The sequence below is a fragment of the Eubalaena glacialis genome, chromosome 10, assembly GCF_028564815.1.
Source record: "Eubalaena glacialis isolate mEubGla1 chromosome 10, mEubGla1.1.hap2.+ XY, whole genome shotgun sequence".
In the NCBI taxonomy this organism is placed as follows: Eukaryota; Metazoa; Chordata; class Mammalia; order Artiodactyla; family Balaenidae; genus Eubalaena; species Eubalaena glacialis.
In genome coordinates this window covers 69,205,498-69,223,107 of record NC_083725.1, presented here as the reverse complement: position 1 = coordinate 69,223,107, position 17,610 = coordinate 69,205,498, and the positions used below count along the sequence as shown (strand labels likewise).

General features: G+C 40.2%; 1 protein-coding gene across 2 annotated transcripts in view; it reads right to left on the bottom strand.

Moving 5' to 3' along the window:
• The window catches only part of RAB6A (RAB6A, member RAS oncogene family), a 77,849-nt gene extending 65,235 nt beyond the window's left edge, over window positions 1-12,614 (bottom strand). The window contains exon 1 of one of the 2 annotated variants that reach the window (XM_061201267.1): window positions 12,062-12,614. In XM_061201267.1, the coding sequence (XP_061057250.1) occupies window positions 12,062-12,131 (70 nt within the window). In that variant the 5' untranslated portion in view covers window positions 12,132-12,614. The remainder of the gene's footprint in view (window positions 1-12,061) is intronic. The other variant, XM_061201266.1, reaches the window with a different exon arrangement.
• Window positions 12,615-17,610: the final 4,996 nt, after the last annotated feature.

Genomic DNA, 17,610 nt, shown 5'->3' with positions numbered 1-17,610 from the left:
TGAAATCAGTTCTCAGTCACTGTAGCCACCACCATATTAAACAGCACAAATATGGGACAGTTCCTCCATCACAGAAAGCTCAACTGGATAGCAAAGATTTAGAGATCCTAAAATGTTAAGTCTCAAACCATGTAATGCAAAGTATCCCAAAAATAAAGGCCTCTGTGGGCAACTATATCCATGAATGTCAAGAATATACCAATAAGAAAGTTCTCATCTTTTAGCAATCACACCAAAATATTTGCAATGATAGGATATATGGGATTTTCTTCAACTCACTCTGGTATGTGGGGGCGGGGGGGGAATTGTTGAGGCTGAGTACGAGTTTATGGGGGCTCATGACACTATTCTCTGTACCTTTTTATATGTTTAAATTTTCTCATAATAAAGGGGTTAAATAATACTTTAAGAACCCAGAAACATATTTGGTCAAATCACAAGCTCACTCTTCAAATATGCCATTTATAACGACTGACTTCTTGACTCTCCAAAACTCTACTGAGACCACTTTTTAAAAATTATCAATTAGTTTTTGATAAATCCAATAGCCTTTTCCGAGTCATCATTTTCCTCATCTTGAGCCACTGACTCTTCAGATTCATACCAGATACTTGGCATATCAAACCTTTCTCCTCCTACGTTAGGTTTTTTTGTCTTATTCTGTTTTTCTTTTAATTATCCTCTTTTATGTGTATTTTTGAGGTAGCAAGCTACCTCAAAGCCTTTCTGAAACTAAGTATGGTAAAAATCATAAATCATTCACTTATTTGAAAATATTTAGTGAGCTCCCGCTATATGCCAAGCACTATGCAATGTGCTTCAAATACAGCAATGAACAATAAATTCATGAACGCTACCTCTGTGGAACTTACAGAACAAATGGAAAACAGAAATTTTAACAGACAAATAATTACAATTGTATTAAAGGCAGCAAGGAGAAGGACAGTGTTGACAGTCTATGAAGAATGGGAAACTAAACTACTCTGAGGAAGTCAGCAAAGGCTTGAAGAAGTTTCTTGAAGCTAAAGGATAAGCTGGAGTTAATCTGACAAAGGGGAAGAGGGAATATATAACAAGATGGAGATCGGTTAAGAGTTATAACTTAAAAAAGGTCAGTATGGCTGAAACAGAGAGAGATGGTGGGAGATATGCTCAAGAATGGACGGATGGGGAGGAGCCAAAAAATTCAGTGTGAGCAATGTAGATCATTTGGAAAGATTTTAGACCTTATTCTAAGAGTGATTTAAGCAAAAGCAAAAAAAAACAACAAAAAACCAAAAACCTACAAAGGTGGGTTTTTTTGAGTTTTTACAATTTTTTAAAAATTTTATTGTGATAAACTATACCATAAGATTTACCATTTTAACCATTTTTAAGTGTACTATTCTGTGGCATTAAGCACAGTCAAAATGTTTTTGTTTTTAGGAAGAAGTTACTCTGATTTACATTTTTATAAAGTTCACTCTGATATCAATGTGATGGATGGATTGGAGGGGAGGTCCAAGAACAGAGGTTGGAAGGTACAAATATAAAGATTTAAATCTACTTTACTGCTCCCTGCTAGACCATAAACAAGAAGAGAACAGAGATTATACCTGATCTGTTAAAAACTACATCCCCCGGGACCTAGCTCTATGCTTGGCACATAGTGGACATCTGTTAAACAGATAAATGACCTGTAAGATTCTATGATTCTTAGAACAGAAAACTTAAAATGCAAAGATGTGTGTTCTGTACAGCATGTAACACCTTAATGATGATTTTTTTTTTTAAACTTAAAAAAAAAAAAAAAAAACCTGTCTAACAGTAATAGGTAAAGATGAGTTCTACCATTAAGGTTAGAGATAGGAAGGTAGAATCCAGACTCTGAAAGGGTCTAACTAGGGCAGAAGAGCTTGGACTTCATCTCAAAGAGAAGTCTATGCGGGGTGTCTGGGCAAAGTTTTATGCAATCTCACAATGGCAGGCTGAGATAACAGTAATGCTTATTATCAGTTAATTTAAAAAATCATTCAGTATTTGTCCTTTTGTGATTGGCTTATTTCACTTAGCATAACATCATCAAGGTTCATCCATGTTAAATCATGTGTCAGAATTTTCTTCTTTTTTAAGGCTGAATAATATTTCATTGTATGACACCAAGCATTGTAAATGGATGACCACAACAAAAGCAACAATGATTGCAATTACCAAACACGAAACACACTCATACTATGTCATAATATTGACATTCAGTCCAGTAATCCTCCACTGTAACAGCTCCTTTACTTTGCAGTGAAAACTGATTTGTATATTCTTTGGTGTCACTCTGTTTATCTCTTGTAAAAATAAAATACAGTGTGTGTTAAATAAATAAATAAATAAACAAACAAATAAATAAAAGAAGTTAGATCTAATTTGTCTATAAAAAAAAATATTTCATTGTATGTATACACAGTACCATGTTTTGTCTACCCATTCATCCATGGATGAACACTTGGATTGCTTCTACCTTTTGGCTATTGTGAATAATGCTGCTATAAACGTGGATATAAATGAGTTGGTTTTAATTTTATAAAATGTACTTTTAAAAAAGAAGAGAAGGGACTTCCCTGGTGGTGCGGCAGTTAAGAATCCGCCTGCCAATGCAGGGGACACAGGTTCGAGCCCTGGTCCAGGAAGATCCCACGTGCCATGGAGCAACTCAGCCCGTGCGCTACAACTACTGAGCCTGCGCTCTAGAGCCCGCAAGCCACAACTACTGAGCCCGCGTGCCACAACTACTGAAGCCCACGCACCTAGAGCCCGTGCTCTGCAACAAGAGAGGCCACTGCAATGAGAAGCACGTGCACCACAACGATGAGTAGCCCCCGCTTGCCGCAACTAGAGAACGCCCTCACGCAACGGAGACCCAGTGCAGACAAAAATAAATAAAATAAATTTATTTTTAAAAAAAGAGAAAAAAAAGAACAGAAACTGAAAACCCTAAGCAATTCTAAATGTTGAAATGTGTCAATTCTCAGAATATCAGTTAGAAGCTAGAAAGCAAATGCAAAGTGGTACCTGACCTAATAGATTCTATAAAGATCAATTTTAAACTGACAATGGGGAAAGCTGAGAAACAATCTGATTTGTGCCAGAGAACCCCCTCAATGTAGGCACCAAGTACATCTAGAAATAAGGGTAAAGATGGTGCTAAAAATGAAAGGAATGGATGAAAATCTGTTTAAAAGGGAGACTGACACCCTCTCATCCCCTCCTCTATTCCACACAGCCAGGTTCCTCTCCCACTTCATCAGAAGATTATAGATTATGCTATGAGAAAGGAAAATAGAGGGTTTCTGGACTGGTGAATACAAGTTCAAGCGAAGGCTAAAGTACAAACAGTATTAAAAACAAAGTAAATTAAATTCATATACTCTAATGTTATCTTCAAACACTGTCTCCATTCAGCTCCAAGAAAGCTGGCAACCAATCTTATCCTCTCCAGCAGGACACTGGACAACTCTTCTTTAAGAAATGTAACTGGCAGGACTTCCCTGGTGGCGCAGTGGTTAAGAATCCGCCTGCCAATGCAGGGGACATGGGTTCAAGCCCTGGTCTGGGAAGATCCCACATGCCGCGAAGCAACTAAGCCCCTGCCCCACAACTACTGAGCCTGAGCTCTAGAGCCAGCAAGCCACAACTACTGAAGCCTGTGTGCTACAACTACCGAAGCCCACGTGCCTAGAGCCCATGCTCTGCAACAAGAGAAGCCACCGCAATGAGAAACCCACACACCGCAACAAAGAGTAGCCCCCGCTCCCCGCAACTAGAGAAAGGCTGCGTGCAGCAACGAAGACCCAAAGCAGCCAAAAATTAAAATTAATTAATTAACTTTAAAAAAAAAGAAATGTGACTGGCAAAAAGACTTAAAAGAGCTAACATCAGAGACTTCTTCCCCCAAAAATAACTCAGCCAGATTGTCCTACAGAGAAGCCCAATAAACCCACAAAAGAGCTTAAAATCAAATTTTTAGTGCTCAACTCTTAAACAGGAGACAGTCAAGAATACTAGTTCTTTGAGGACCACATCAAACAAGAAATAGAGAAACTAGAATAAACAGAAGTGAAAAGCAATTTACAAAAAACTGAGTATTGAAAAGAAAACCATATATCTCTTTAATATCCTCAAAATGACAAGAGATACAGCAGAAATTAACACAACGTTGAAAATCAACTATACTTCAATTAAAAAAATTTTAACGACAAGAGAAGACACTAGAATCAAAAAGATGTTATAGACAGAAACAATCAGAAAACAAAGAGCTCTCTGAAATTAAAATGATAGCAGAAATAAAATGTAATAGGGTAAAAGAAAGTTGAGAAAATTTTTTAAGAATTAAAACAGAAACAAATAAATGAAAAAGGGGCAAGATAAGATACAACTAGAGGATCAATCCAGGAGGTCTAATAAGAATTCCAGAGAGAACTGAAAATGGAGAAGAGAATATCATACTAGTTAAGTCAAGAAAATTTCCCGAAAATAAACAACTTAAGTTTCCAGTTTGAAAATATTTATACCTATTACTCAGCACATAAAATGAAAATAAACACATCATTATGAAAGATCAAAATACCAAGAGTCATAATGGCAATACTAGACTCTACAAGGCAATATATTTGTCTTCAAATTTCTGAAGGAAGAATATATCCAACCCAGATTTCTAAACCCCACCAAACTTCAGTGTAAAGGTTGTACAAACATATTTTCAGACATAAAGGTCTCAAAAAACTTCCTCTCATGTTCCCTTTATTAGGAAGCTACCTACTGGTGGATACATTCAACGTAATGAGTAAAACAAAGAAGAAAAAAGTAATCTGAGAAACAAGGGATCCATCCGACACAAGAGAGAAGGAAATCCTCCAAATGAAAGTAAAGGAGATCACACGTTGACAGTTGTACATCAATTCTGGAGGGTAACTATTATACAACAGTATAAATTAGAAGAGGTAAGAAGGTTCTGGGAGAGATGTCCCAGGCAAACCTGATGCATTCAAATAACTGAGATCTACACTACTGGTAAAGAGTTTGGGGATAATTAAGAAAAAAAGGAAGTCAAATAGTGACACAAAGGAAAACAAAAAAAAATACGGAATACAGTACAAGTAATCAGTATACTACACAGCTCAGCTGTGAATACCATTACCTAATAACAATAATGTGAAGATTAAATACTGATCTAACCAAAATGTATAATATCTATATTTAGAGGACGGGGAAAACAACACTGCCAGGTTAGTACTGCATATCAGAAATGAAAAGAATTTAGAAAGGTTAAATAAACTGTCCAAGATCACACTGTAAACACGGGGTTCAAGATTAGAACGAAAGTCTGTCTCTAGAGCTGTCTTTATTACTATATATTGCCTACCTAAGAAGAAAAAACTTAACTACAATAGTAAGGGAATAGATTTGAAAATTTCAGAACAGGGAAGTTTAATACTAAAAATTACAAAATATGTTCTCCTGGAGATCTCTTAAAATGAAGTAACTTAAGAGTGGTCCAGTTTAATTGTCACACACAAGAACAGCCTAAGGAGATCTAACAACTAAATCAAATGTAGTATCCTAGATGGGATCTTGGAACAGAAAAAAGACATTAGGAAAAAAACTAAAGAAATTGAAATAAAATATCGAAATAAAATATGGACTTTGGTTAATAATAATGTATCAATATTGGTACATTAGTTGTGAAAAATGTACACGTGAGCTGTTAATTACAGAGGAAACTGGTGTAGAGTACACAGGAATTCCGTATTATCTCTGCAATTTTTCTGTATATCTAAAACTATTCTAAATCAAAAAAATTGTATTTAGAAACAAAACAACAGATGGGAAAGTGCCCTAAGTACTAATGGGAAAACATCTCTAGGAATTATTGTTAAGGGAAAAAAAGCAAGATGCAGAATAAAATCTGATACCTCGTATGTAAGGAAGAATAAAAAACTGTATTCATATTTGCTTGTGTCTGCATAAAGAAATCCCAGAATATACATAAGAAAATAGTATATATATATAATTACTAATAGAGGAAGGGGTGGGGAATGAGGTCACAGGAACAGGGGTAGCAGTAAGTTTTCTGAAAGTATACCTTTTTACATAATTTTGATTTGTGAACTATGTGATTGTGTTAACTGTTAAAAATAAAGTTAGAGGGGAAAAATAGCAATCCAGTTTAAAGCCCTAAGAGAAATGGATTGGGTGACTTCTTCAAGTCTCCTCCAACTTTGGAATGCTCTAAATCAAGAATTTCAACTAGAAGATCCTTAAACTTTTAGTCAGTCATATTTATAATGTGTCAATACCTTCCCTGAAATTCCATGCTCCCCTGTCACTTCTCTGTATCTTTTAACTCTACTTTTCAAAGCAGCTGCACTCACTGCACTACATTGTATTAGGTATTATATGTTTCTTCCATGATGAAATGTATATTTCTTAAGAGTAGACTCTTAAGAAATATACAAACTATTGATAATTGACAGAGTAGCAGTTTTCAGTAAACATGTGCCAGGCACTCTTCTAAATGCTTTACATTTATTAACTAATTTAATCTTCACAATAACGCTATATGATAGGTCCTATTATCTTTATTTTATAGATAAGGAAGTTAAAGCATAAAAAAGTCAATAATCTGCCCAAGGTCAGTGAGCAGGGCTAAAATATAAAACCCAGACTCTGTGCTCGTAATCACTAGCTGTACTGATTAGTTTTAAGACTTCAAAACAAGATACGGAAAAAACTCCCTTTGACTGTTCTAAATGCAATATGGGGACTTCCCTGGTGGTCCAGTGGTTAAGAATCCACCTTCCAATGCCGGGGACGTGGGTTCGAACCCCGGTTGGGGAACTAAGATCCCACAGGCAACTAAGCCCATGCACCACAATGAAGAGCCCGAGCACCGCAACTAACACAATGCAGCCAAAAATAATAAATAAATGTTAAAAAAATAAATAAATGCAATATGAAGCTACAAGATACAAATGGCTTAATATCATCTGGAAACTAGCAGATCTCAAAATGCAGCCCACCAACTCCCAGGATCCTCAGGACCCTTTGGCTGGGCCACTACTCTCCTGAGGGTCAAAACTACTTTCATAATATCAAGATGTTATTTAGCTTTTTTCACTTTTGTTCTCTCGTGAGTGTATAGTGGAGTTTCCAGAGCCTACGTGATGTGTGATATTACAAGAGACTAAATGCAGAAGCAGCTGTGAGAAGCAGATGACTTTTAATACATCAGACATTACAGAGATTTGCAAATATGTAAAACAATGCCACTCCCTCACTAAATTATTGTTTGAAAAATAGTTCTCTTTCATTAAAATTATGTCAACATGTAATGGATTTAACAGTATTCTTTTTAAATGAATTAAATATTAAACAATTTTCTCAGTTAACTTTTGACACAGTAAACAGTGATATAAACCACATAAACAGCTCTTTAGAAGCCTCAACAATTTGTAAGAGCATCGTGAGAGGCTCTTGAGAAGAAAAAGTTTAAGATCACTGATCTAGCCAAACTAAACTGTTCAGTATTCCTAGTCTCGGACATTAAGACACTTTTTTCCAACACAGCATGTTATAATTCAAAAGAACTGATGTAAAAAAGGTAATAAAGGGCTTCCCTGGTGGCGCAGTGGTTGAGAGTCTGCCTGCCAATGCAGGGGACACGGGTTCGAGCCCTGGTCTGGGAAGATCCCACATGCCGCAGAGCAACTAGGCCCGTGAGCCACATCTACTGAGCCTGCGCGTCTGGAGCCTGTGCTCCGCAACGAGAGGCCGCAACAGTGAGAGGCCCTCGCACGGCGATGAAGAGTGGCCCCCGCTTGCCGCAACTAGAGAAAGCCCTTGCACAGAAACGAAGACCCAACACAGACAAAAATAAAATAAATAAATAAATAAATAAATTTTTTTAAAAAGGTAATAAAAAGTGAAAAAATAAGTAGTACTAGGCCAGCTATGTGTTTCTTTTTGAAATTACATTTCCTAATTTGTAACTCATAACATTTGTTTGTAAGTATTACCTTCTACTCTAAACCATTCCTAAAATTGCCTCTGTATTTCAAGACAATAGCCAAAGGTAGTAACAAAAGAGGTTCCTTAAAGAAACTTCAGGTTCAAGCTGTGTATTTCAACATTTCTTTATTAAACCATGTATACTACTGAAATATAAAGAAACTGTAAGAATTACACGAAGATTACCAAGACTGGTATCATTAATTCAATATGAGGCTTCATATACTGAAACAATTCATCTTCATTATAGAATACAGAACCTTATTTTTTTTTGGCTGTGTCACGCAGCATGCGGGATCTTATTTCCCCGACCAGGGATGGAACCGGTACCCACTGCAGTGGAACCGTGGAGTCATAACCACTGGACCGCCAGGGAGGTCCCAGAACCTTAAGTTTTTGAAAAGCTAAATAAAAACGTCTACCTAACTTCAAATCTGTTCCATGAACATGTCTTTAATAATCACTTGACATACTTTTAGGTGCTATACTAATAGCAAATAATTTAACAATAACTTTAACAAAACAAAACTAATTTTGTTCAACTCAAAAAAAAAGTATAAAATTCTGGTCAGTTGTTTTTTTTTTTTTTTTTTTTAGTTACACTGTAAAGGTTATATATAAATTATTGGAATCCCTGCTCTCGAGCATCTGGAGTATCCCTATATACAATCAAATAATGTAAGTATAAAATGTTATTGTTGGGAATTCCCTGGCAGTCCAGTGGTTAGTACTCAGCGCTTTCACTGCCGGGACCCAGGTTCAATCCCTAGTGGGGGAACTAAGATCCCACAAGCTGCATGTGGGGCCAATAAAAAGAGTTATTGTTAAACTATTAAATGCGCAAGGAAAAAATGTAGATTTCACCATAACAAAGATGACTACTAGCTTTGGTTACTATTAGATTCAACCATCATTCATTCTGAGTACCCACTACAAGCCTGGCACTATTCTAGGCACTGGGGATACAATGAACAAAAAATTTAATAATTTTTAATCTTCATGGGACCTGCATTCTGCTGTGGGAAATAGACAAAAATAAACACAAGTAAGAATTAGAAATGTGGTCAATGCCATTAAGGAAACAAACAAGGCTTTGCCACAGATTAGTCTTTGAAAGCTGAATTGTGGAATTCTAAAACCTAAAAATAAAATATTCATGAAGAGTTAAATCAAGATGACATGGACTGGGCTTCCCTGGTGGCAGAGTGGTTAAGAATCCGCCTGCCAATGCAGGGGACACGGGTTCAAGCCCTGGTCCGGGAAGATCCCCCATGCCACGGAGCAACAAAGCCCATGCACCGCAACTACTGAGCCTGTGCTCTAGAGCCCGTGAGCCACAACTACTGAAGCCCACGCGCCTAGAGCCGGTGCTCCGCATCAAGAGAAGCCACTGCAATGAGAAGCCTGCGCACCACAATGAAGAGAAGCCCCTGCTCGCCGCAACTAGAGGAAGCCCGCGCACAGCAACAAAGACCCAACTCAGCCAAAAATAAATTAATTAATTAATTTAAAAAAAGAAAAAAAGATGACACTGACTCTACAGACCCTTCCTAATGCATACGAAAACTACAGACACTGCCTGTGAAAACAGAGATCCGTCTTTCCAAAGCTACTGGATGGTATTACTTAGCAATGTAGTAGCCTCAAAAGACAATTAAGCTCACAGTTCCACAGAGTTAAAAAGCATGTAAACACAATACTAAAAAAACTAAGAGGAACCTAAGGAGACAGGACAACCAAATGTAGTGTGGTATCCTGAATTGAATGCTGAAACAGAAAAAAATAAAAATTAAGGAAATCTGAATAAACTATAGAGTTTAGTTAATAATGTATCAATATTGGTTCATTAATGGTAACAAATGTACCTTACTAATATGTTAATAATATGGGATATTGGGTGGGGCTATATGGGAAACCTCTGCATGATCTTAATTTTTCTGTAAATCTAAAACTGTTCTAAAAAAATCAAGTCTACTTAAAAAAAAATCTAAGATGGCTTCAGGAATTATGGTGGAAGGAAGGGGAGTTAGTAAAGACTTGAAGAAACTAAGAAATGAGAAGCCATAAAACTCTGCAATGTGAATTAGAATACTCAAGAAATTCAATAGAAATCAAGTATGATTTCTATTCATACTAAAAACTTCCTAGGACAGAGATTAACGGATTTTTCACGCAAACTAAATAGCTCTGCATCACAATGTAAGGCAGGCAATAACATCCCTGAGTGCACAATAAGCACTTTAGATCCTATTTATCAATAATAACCAATAGGCTGTATTTTATGTATGTCACTGTCCTGAAATTGTCATAAAATACCTGGACAGGGATCAATCTCATAGGTCTTACTAAGTCACTTAAAGAAACAAGTTTATATTTGCATAGCAAAATAAAGCAAAGAGGAGACTTGGTAAGAGGGCAGGGAGAAAAGATTATGTATGAAGGGAGAAAAACAACTTATCAGGTCTGACTGGAAGCAATTTTGCAACTATTATTAACCTACTTTAATGCCACACAAATTAGTATAAATAGTTCAGAGCAGTAATAAGAGCTCTGAATTTATATCAGTTATCTTCTTTCCAATCAAAGGAAATAAATGTCTTCTATAGCCTAACCTAAAACACCTACCATGTAACTCAATGTCTGATGACTCGGGAGGAACTAATCTCTCAATGTCTCAATTTTAAAGATAAGAAAAGTGTGAGAAAAATAATGGAGGATGATAATCTCTAAACTGCAGAGTGTGAAGTTTGCATAATACAGCATAAAATTGGAATTACCACGAGAAGTAATTTTTAGAGACAGCCACCAGAAAATTAGAACCTTATACCCAACACAAAGTACAATGACAGCAGGAGCCTGACCAAGTAAATGAGATAACAATTTCACTCATCAGATACTATGGAATATTAACCATAAAAGAATCATTTAGCCAAAATGGTATTACATATTCGAATCGAATTTAGATAACTGGATGATGAATCTATCCCTTCTCTACTCTGTTACTCCCTATCCCCAAAGGAAACCCTACAAAACAAAGATGTTCGTTATTCTAAAGCCTTCTCTCCCTAAGGAATCCTGAATATATAATTGGAAAATACTCAAGAAGAAATGGAATAATTAACATTTCTCCAGTAATTCCTGTTTGCACCACCGTGAGGAGAATCAGACACTGCGCTTCGTGTTGAAGCAGAAAAAGGAGAGGTGAGATGTGAAAAATTCCAAGTAAAACGATCATGACATAGCATCTGGCAGAGACTGGAAAAGCATGAACACTGCCAAAAGAATCGCCAGGGATGAAAGTCAAGAGAAGAAAACGAGGTTTTCCAACAGGCCACAGCCTAACCCAAGGGGCAAAAACCGCTACTGCCGCCGCCACTCCCTCACTCCCCAACCATTCCATCAAGTCGCCTCCAATTCAGATATATATCCTTTATAACCCAGACCCATTCCCCACCCAGGTGAAAACAATCCAAGAATTTCCTAGGACCCCCCCCCCCTCACTTCCATAAGATCCGCACTTCTCGGGGCCAAGCCTCTGGGGAAAACAACGCCCAGATCCCACCCTCCCGGCGCAAGGTTGAAGAGGGCCGGTTCCCCGGAGTGGGGCTTCCCGGGTGGGCCTCATCGAGCTGAGCAACTGGGATCAGAGCAAGGAACAAGGGTGGGGCTCAAGGAAGGGAGCTGGGGTCGGTAAGACGACGGAGACCGGAGGAAGAAAGGGATGGACCGGAGGCTGGGGCTGGGCGGGGTGAGGAGTGGGGAGGGCAGATCCACAGGAGAGGGCCGGGCTGCGGGGAAAGGAGCGGGCGGAGTGGGGGACGGAAGGGTCAGAATCCGATCGACGGATCATGGCGAAGAGGAATGTGTGGCTAACAGGGGTCGGCGAACAGGCTCAAGGGCTAGGGGGTGGAAGGAAGCGCGACCGCGAGGCCCGCAGGGAGCCTCCGCGGACAGAAGGGCCGCACTGGGGGCGGTGCGGGGAAGCCACTGCCAGCTGCCAGGAGTAGGGGAGCCGCGCACTCACCGCTCTGCTCCCCTAGGAACACCAGCTTGAATTTCCTCAGCGGATTCCCGAAGTCTCCGCCCGCGGACATGATGGAGCCGGAGGAGCTGCCGCCGCCTCAGCCCAGAGACCTCCCAGACCGACGCCGCTCCAACCGGTTGACGGGGAGGCTAGAGGAAGGGTCGGCGCCGAGCTCTCTCGGCCCCTGCAGGGCCCGGCAGCGGAGCAAGGCTGGAGAACAAGGCTCCTCTCACAGACAGGCAGCCGTCGCCGCCGCCTCCCCTCGGAGTCGCCTAGCACCGAGCGAGGCCCGCAGCTGGGAAAGGAAGGAGGGCGGTGTCGGAAGTAGCGAGGGGTGTGCTCGGGGGTCCCGAGGCTAGAGCCGTTCCCCTCTCAGCACCCGGCACCGAGATTGAGGCGAGGGTGGCGGAGCCGGAGCCGCAGACGCGTCTGGGACCTCACACACGCAGCGTTCCAGCTCCACAGCTGCCACCACCGCAGCCCAACCTGCTGAGTGCGCGAGCCTGTGGCGCGGCGTGGGGCGAGCCTGGGCGCGAGCCTGCCGCCCAGCCAGCCACGGCGTACGTACGTGCGTGCGTGCGTGCGTGCGCGTGCGCGCCACAGCCAGCGCCTTCCTGGTTTAGCCCGCTTTCCCGGCTCCGCCCAGGCAGAGGAGACGTGGGGAGGTTAGGTTTCCCCTCGCGTCGGGAGAAGCAGGGAGATGGTGGGGTGGAGCCTGGGAGAGCTGACGGGGTAGAGTAAGGAGCACTTATGTCACTTACGGGATGAGCCAATCGGAAGAGGTTAAGGGCGGGCAGAGATGTCGAGTGAGGTGGCAGCGCCAGAGCGCGCGCGGTGCCCTCCTGCGGTGGAAAGCGTCTCACCGTGGCGGCCATGCGAAGTGTGGCCCGTCGCAACCTGAGGGGAGGGGAGGGAATTGGGGCGAAGGCGGGGCCAGAATGGAGGTGGCATTGACCCCAAGTGTGGGTGAAGTCGGAAGGCCCTAAGGTGTACAGAAGGTTCCTCTTTCCTGAGGCCTCAGCTCTGCCTCACAGTCGTCAGATCCGCCCTTCACCTCTGCACCCACCTTCTCCATCTTCTTTCTTATAATTCCTCAGACGATACCCTACTAGGTACTGTTGCTCCCAGGAGTTTTGTAACAGAAGCAGGGCCTCCACATTTTTGTAGACAAGGAAGCTGAAGGTCATAGGAAGGAAATGATTTACAAAATCCGCAGAGCCATAAAGTGGAACCCAGGTTTTGTCTTTTCCCCCAATTGAACCTCCACAACCTCCTCGTTGATAAGCTCATCCACTTCCCTAGCCTGACCTGGCTTGGTCTTCTCTTACCAATCTTTGTTCCTCAGATATGGACAGTTCTAAGTGACCCCCACCTTCTACTGTGATAGAAAAGGAGTTACACGTTATGTAAACCAAACCCTTCATTTCACAGGTGGTGAAACTGAGGCCCAGGTAGGAAAATGGGGTTGCAAAAAGGTCACACAACAAATTAGAGGTAGAGCATGGCCCTGATGCGGGGAAGTGGACATTGAAAGATCACCTGGGGACTTACCTGGTGGCGTAGTGGTTAAGAATCTGCCTGCCAATGCAGGGGACACGGGTTTGAGCCCTGGTCTGGGAAGATCCCACATGCTGCGGAGCAACTAAGCCCGTGCGCCACAGCTACTGAGCCTGTGCTCTAGAGCCCGTGAGCCACAACTACTGAAGCCCATGTGCCACAACTACTGAAGCCCGCACGCTTAGAGCCCGTGCTCCACAACAAAGAGAAGCCACCAAAATGAGAAGCCTGCACACTGCAACGAAGAGTAGCCCCCGCTCGCCGCAATTAGAGAAAGCCCACGTGCAGCAACGAAGACCCAATGCAGCCCAAAATAAATAAATAAATTTATTTAAAAATAAAATAAAAAGATCACCTTTCTACAGATGTAGAAAACAAACATGGTTTACGGGAGAGGAGGATTAAATTGATAGATTGGGATTGACATATACAGACTACTATATATAAAATAGATAACTAATAAGAGTCTATTGTATAGCACAGGGAACTCTACTCAATACTCTGTAATGACCTATATGGGAAAAGAATCTAAAAAAGAGTGGATATATGTATATGTATAACTGATTCACTTTGCTGTACAGCAGAAACTAACACAACATTGTAAATCAACTATACTCCAATAAAAACTAATTAAAAAAAAGATCACCCATTCCTTCTAAAGCAGGGCTTCTGAATCTGCTGTGGGTGAGCCTCCCTTAAATTAGACATCTGCAGCATGTGTATTTTTCTGTGGAGAGAATCCATAGCTTTCATCAGATTTTCAACCCAGTTCATGACCCAAAAAATGAAGGTTAATGTCACACTCAAGAGGAGCTCAGGAATACATGACAACTAAGTGTAATGTGGATATAACTAACATGATAACTAAACTGGTAAGTTTTAAGCTGAATGGGATCCTGGAACAGAAAAAGGACATTAGGCAAAAACTAAGGAAATCTGAATAAATATGGACTTTAGTTAATTACAATGTATCAATACTGGTACATTACTTGTAACAAATGTACTAATGTAAGATATTAATAGAGGAAACTGGGGATGGGGAGAAGTATATGCAGACTTTCTGTACTGTCTGCTCAATTTTTCTGTAAATCTAAAACTTTTAAAAAATAAGATCTATTAATAAAAGATAAATAAAGTTTAAGAATTATAAAATTAGAGAATTTATAATCCACACCTTACCATACTTCAGCCACAACTCACCATACGATGGGACAGCATTCGAAAAAGTAATCCTTGGCCTTGAAAAGGACACTTTTAAAAACTGGTATCAAAAATAGTTCCAAGTTAATAATAAAAAATAAGTCCTTAAATTTGTGTATAGAGCCTTACCATTCACAAAACACACTTATGTACATTTTCTCATTATTTGAGGGTTATTGTTTACTTAGCTGTAGAAATGGCAGGATCAAACAAGTGCCTTCTCAAACCCAGGGATGAATTGCTGAATGAACTAGAATAAATTAAGGGGAGGAAAAGAGATTCTTAAATTTTCATTTATTCTGGCCTATCAAGACAACAGCTATAACCCCAAATCTCCTTCTCTATTAAAATTTACTAACTTCTACTTCCTCTCAGCCAAGCAGCAGAAAGATTTTAGATCATGCATCTAAAATGAAATGGTAGAGACCTGAGTTGTGACATGGATGTTTGATTTTTCTTTTTTAATACTTGAGTTTAAAAGTAGCTTGTCAGGTCTGATAAGGCTCGCCCCACCAGTAACCCAGAACCCTAGTACACACAAAGAGCAGCCAATACCAAGACAATATTTAAGAAGAAAAGCTCTGCAAACAAAAATGAGTGGCTATTTTTTTCTTTCTGATGGGTACCAGGTTTTCATTATGTTTCCTGAAATAGCTTTTAAAGTAACATCTGAGGCTTGGAACTATAATTACTTTGTACTTCCTCCAGAACTTTATGAATCAATTCTTCCCTGCTGCTTTGGTCTCTGTAATCACCTAGGTAGGTGAGGCTATTCCTATCATTTTGAAGAGCAATATGATATAATCCACCTCTTACCTCAGATGTTTTTAATGTTTTAACTTAGCATTTTGCGTTGATACATATAAGGCCTCATTCTCCTCTGAAGCCAAAATCATATTTATCAAGTGCTCTGTGTAAGTCATATGTTTTATCTTTAGAGATCTTATGGTCTAAAAGTTACATATTATGTGCTATGGGGTTCATCAAACGGAGAAATTACTTGGGAGAAGGAGGAATTAAAGAGGCCTTTTTCAAGGGTGCTTTCACCAGCACTTTCACTTCAATGATTTCTCTTAATCTTGAACACGTGCACCTCCCTCCCTCGTCCCAATTCCTACTCATTCTTTAGGTATCATCTTTAAAAAGTCCTCAAAAAGACCTCTCTGTCTGCTTGCATTCCAACAAAGAGTGTAAGTACTCCTGCCTGTCCTCCCATTGTATCCTATTCTTCCCCATCACTTAATTGTTTTTGTTAATTGTCAGTCTTCCCCACCTGACTATAAGCTTCATGAGATCAAAACTCATGTCTTGTATTCCCAGCACTTGCAGAGTGCTTGCTCCACAGCAAGCATGCAACAGATATTTGCTGAATAAATGAAATAAATGAGAGAGATTATTTTTAGTTTTCTTCAAAAGGTGAATGGGATTTGGGCATGTGGAGATGGAAGGGCAAGAGCGTTTTGGAGAAAGAGAACATCACTTAAAATCATGTGATGTAAATTGATACTGCATTCCTTTACAACACTTGTGAAAAAGATGCCCAGATCAGATCTCATAACTAAAAACTGGGGACAATGGAAGAGGACAGCTTTGGCAGCTCCAAAGGGAAAGTACCTAGAGCTGTTTTTTTGATCAGTTTAAAAGGGATTGTTAATTTGAAGCCCATGAGTATGAGCAGGAATCTAACACACAGAAATTGTAATATAATTACAGCTTGACTTTCTGCCCCAGAGACAAAAAACGTCTTGAGGGAGGACTGAGATTTCATCTTATTCCCTGTGACAGACACTATTTGTTGCCTATCCAACAACAAACACACACACACACAAACACACAATTTCCACAATATATATTGGAAATGACAGATACTTTTCCAGCTTCCCTTCAGCTAAGCTATAGGCACCTAACTTGATCTGAGCCAGTGGGATACAAAGGAAATGTGCCAGAGACTTCTGAGATAAATTTTCTTCCTTGATGAGAAGAGATAGATGAGGAAAAACTGCCATTTTTCTGCCATTGGATATGGTTATATAAGGACATGATATCTAGAGCAAAGACATCTTGTGAACATTAATATATAATCCTGAAGAAAAAAGCCAACCACTGATGATGGCTAAGCAAAAAGCTAAAAGGCCTCATTGGGCCACTGTACCAACCCTGGAACTGGACTTCCTCTGGATTTCTTTTTAGCAAAATAATAAATGTCTTTATATGTATTAATGTCTTCATAATATGTCTTTTTTTTTTTTTTTTGTGGCTGTGTTGGGTCTTCGTTTTTGTGCGAGGGCTTTCTCTAGTTGCGGCAAGCGGGGGCCACTCTTCATCGCGGTGCGCGGGCCTCTCACTATCGCGGCCTCTCTTGTTGCGGAGCACAGGCTCCAGATGCGCAGGCTCAGCAATTGTGGCTCACGGGCCTAGTCGCTCCGCGGCATGTGGGATCTTCCCAGACCAGGGCTCGAACCCATGTCCCCTGCATTGGCAGGCAGACTCCCAACCACTGCACCACCAGGGAAGCCCCCATAATATGTCTTTGTCATTGTTACTTGCAGCTGAAAGCATCTGACATCCTCATCTTTAGATCCCTTAAAACACCTCACACAACTCCTTGAACATTAGGCACTCGATACTGTGTGTGTGTGCTTGTGTGTGTGTGTGTGTGTGTGTGTATGTATATATACGTGTGTGTGTGTGTGTGTGTGTGTGTATATATATGTATATATATATAAAATACAGTAGTGGTTACCAAACTGTAATGTCTTTTTCTGTTTACTACCCCCTAAAAAGGATTTATT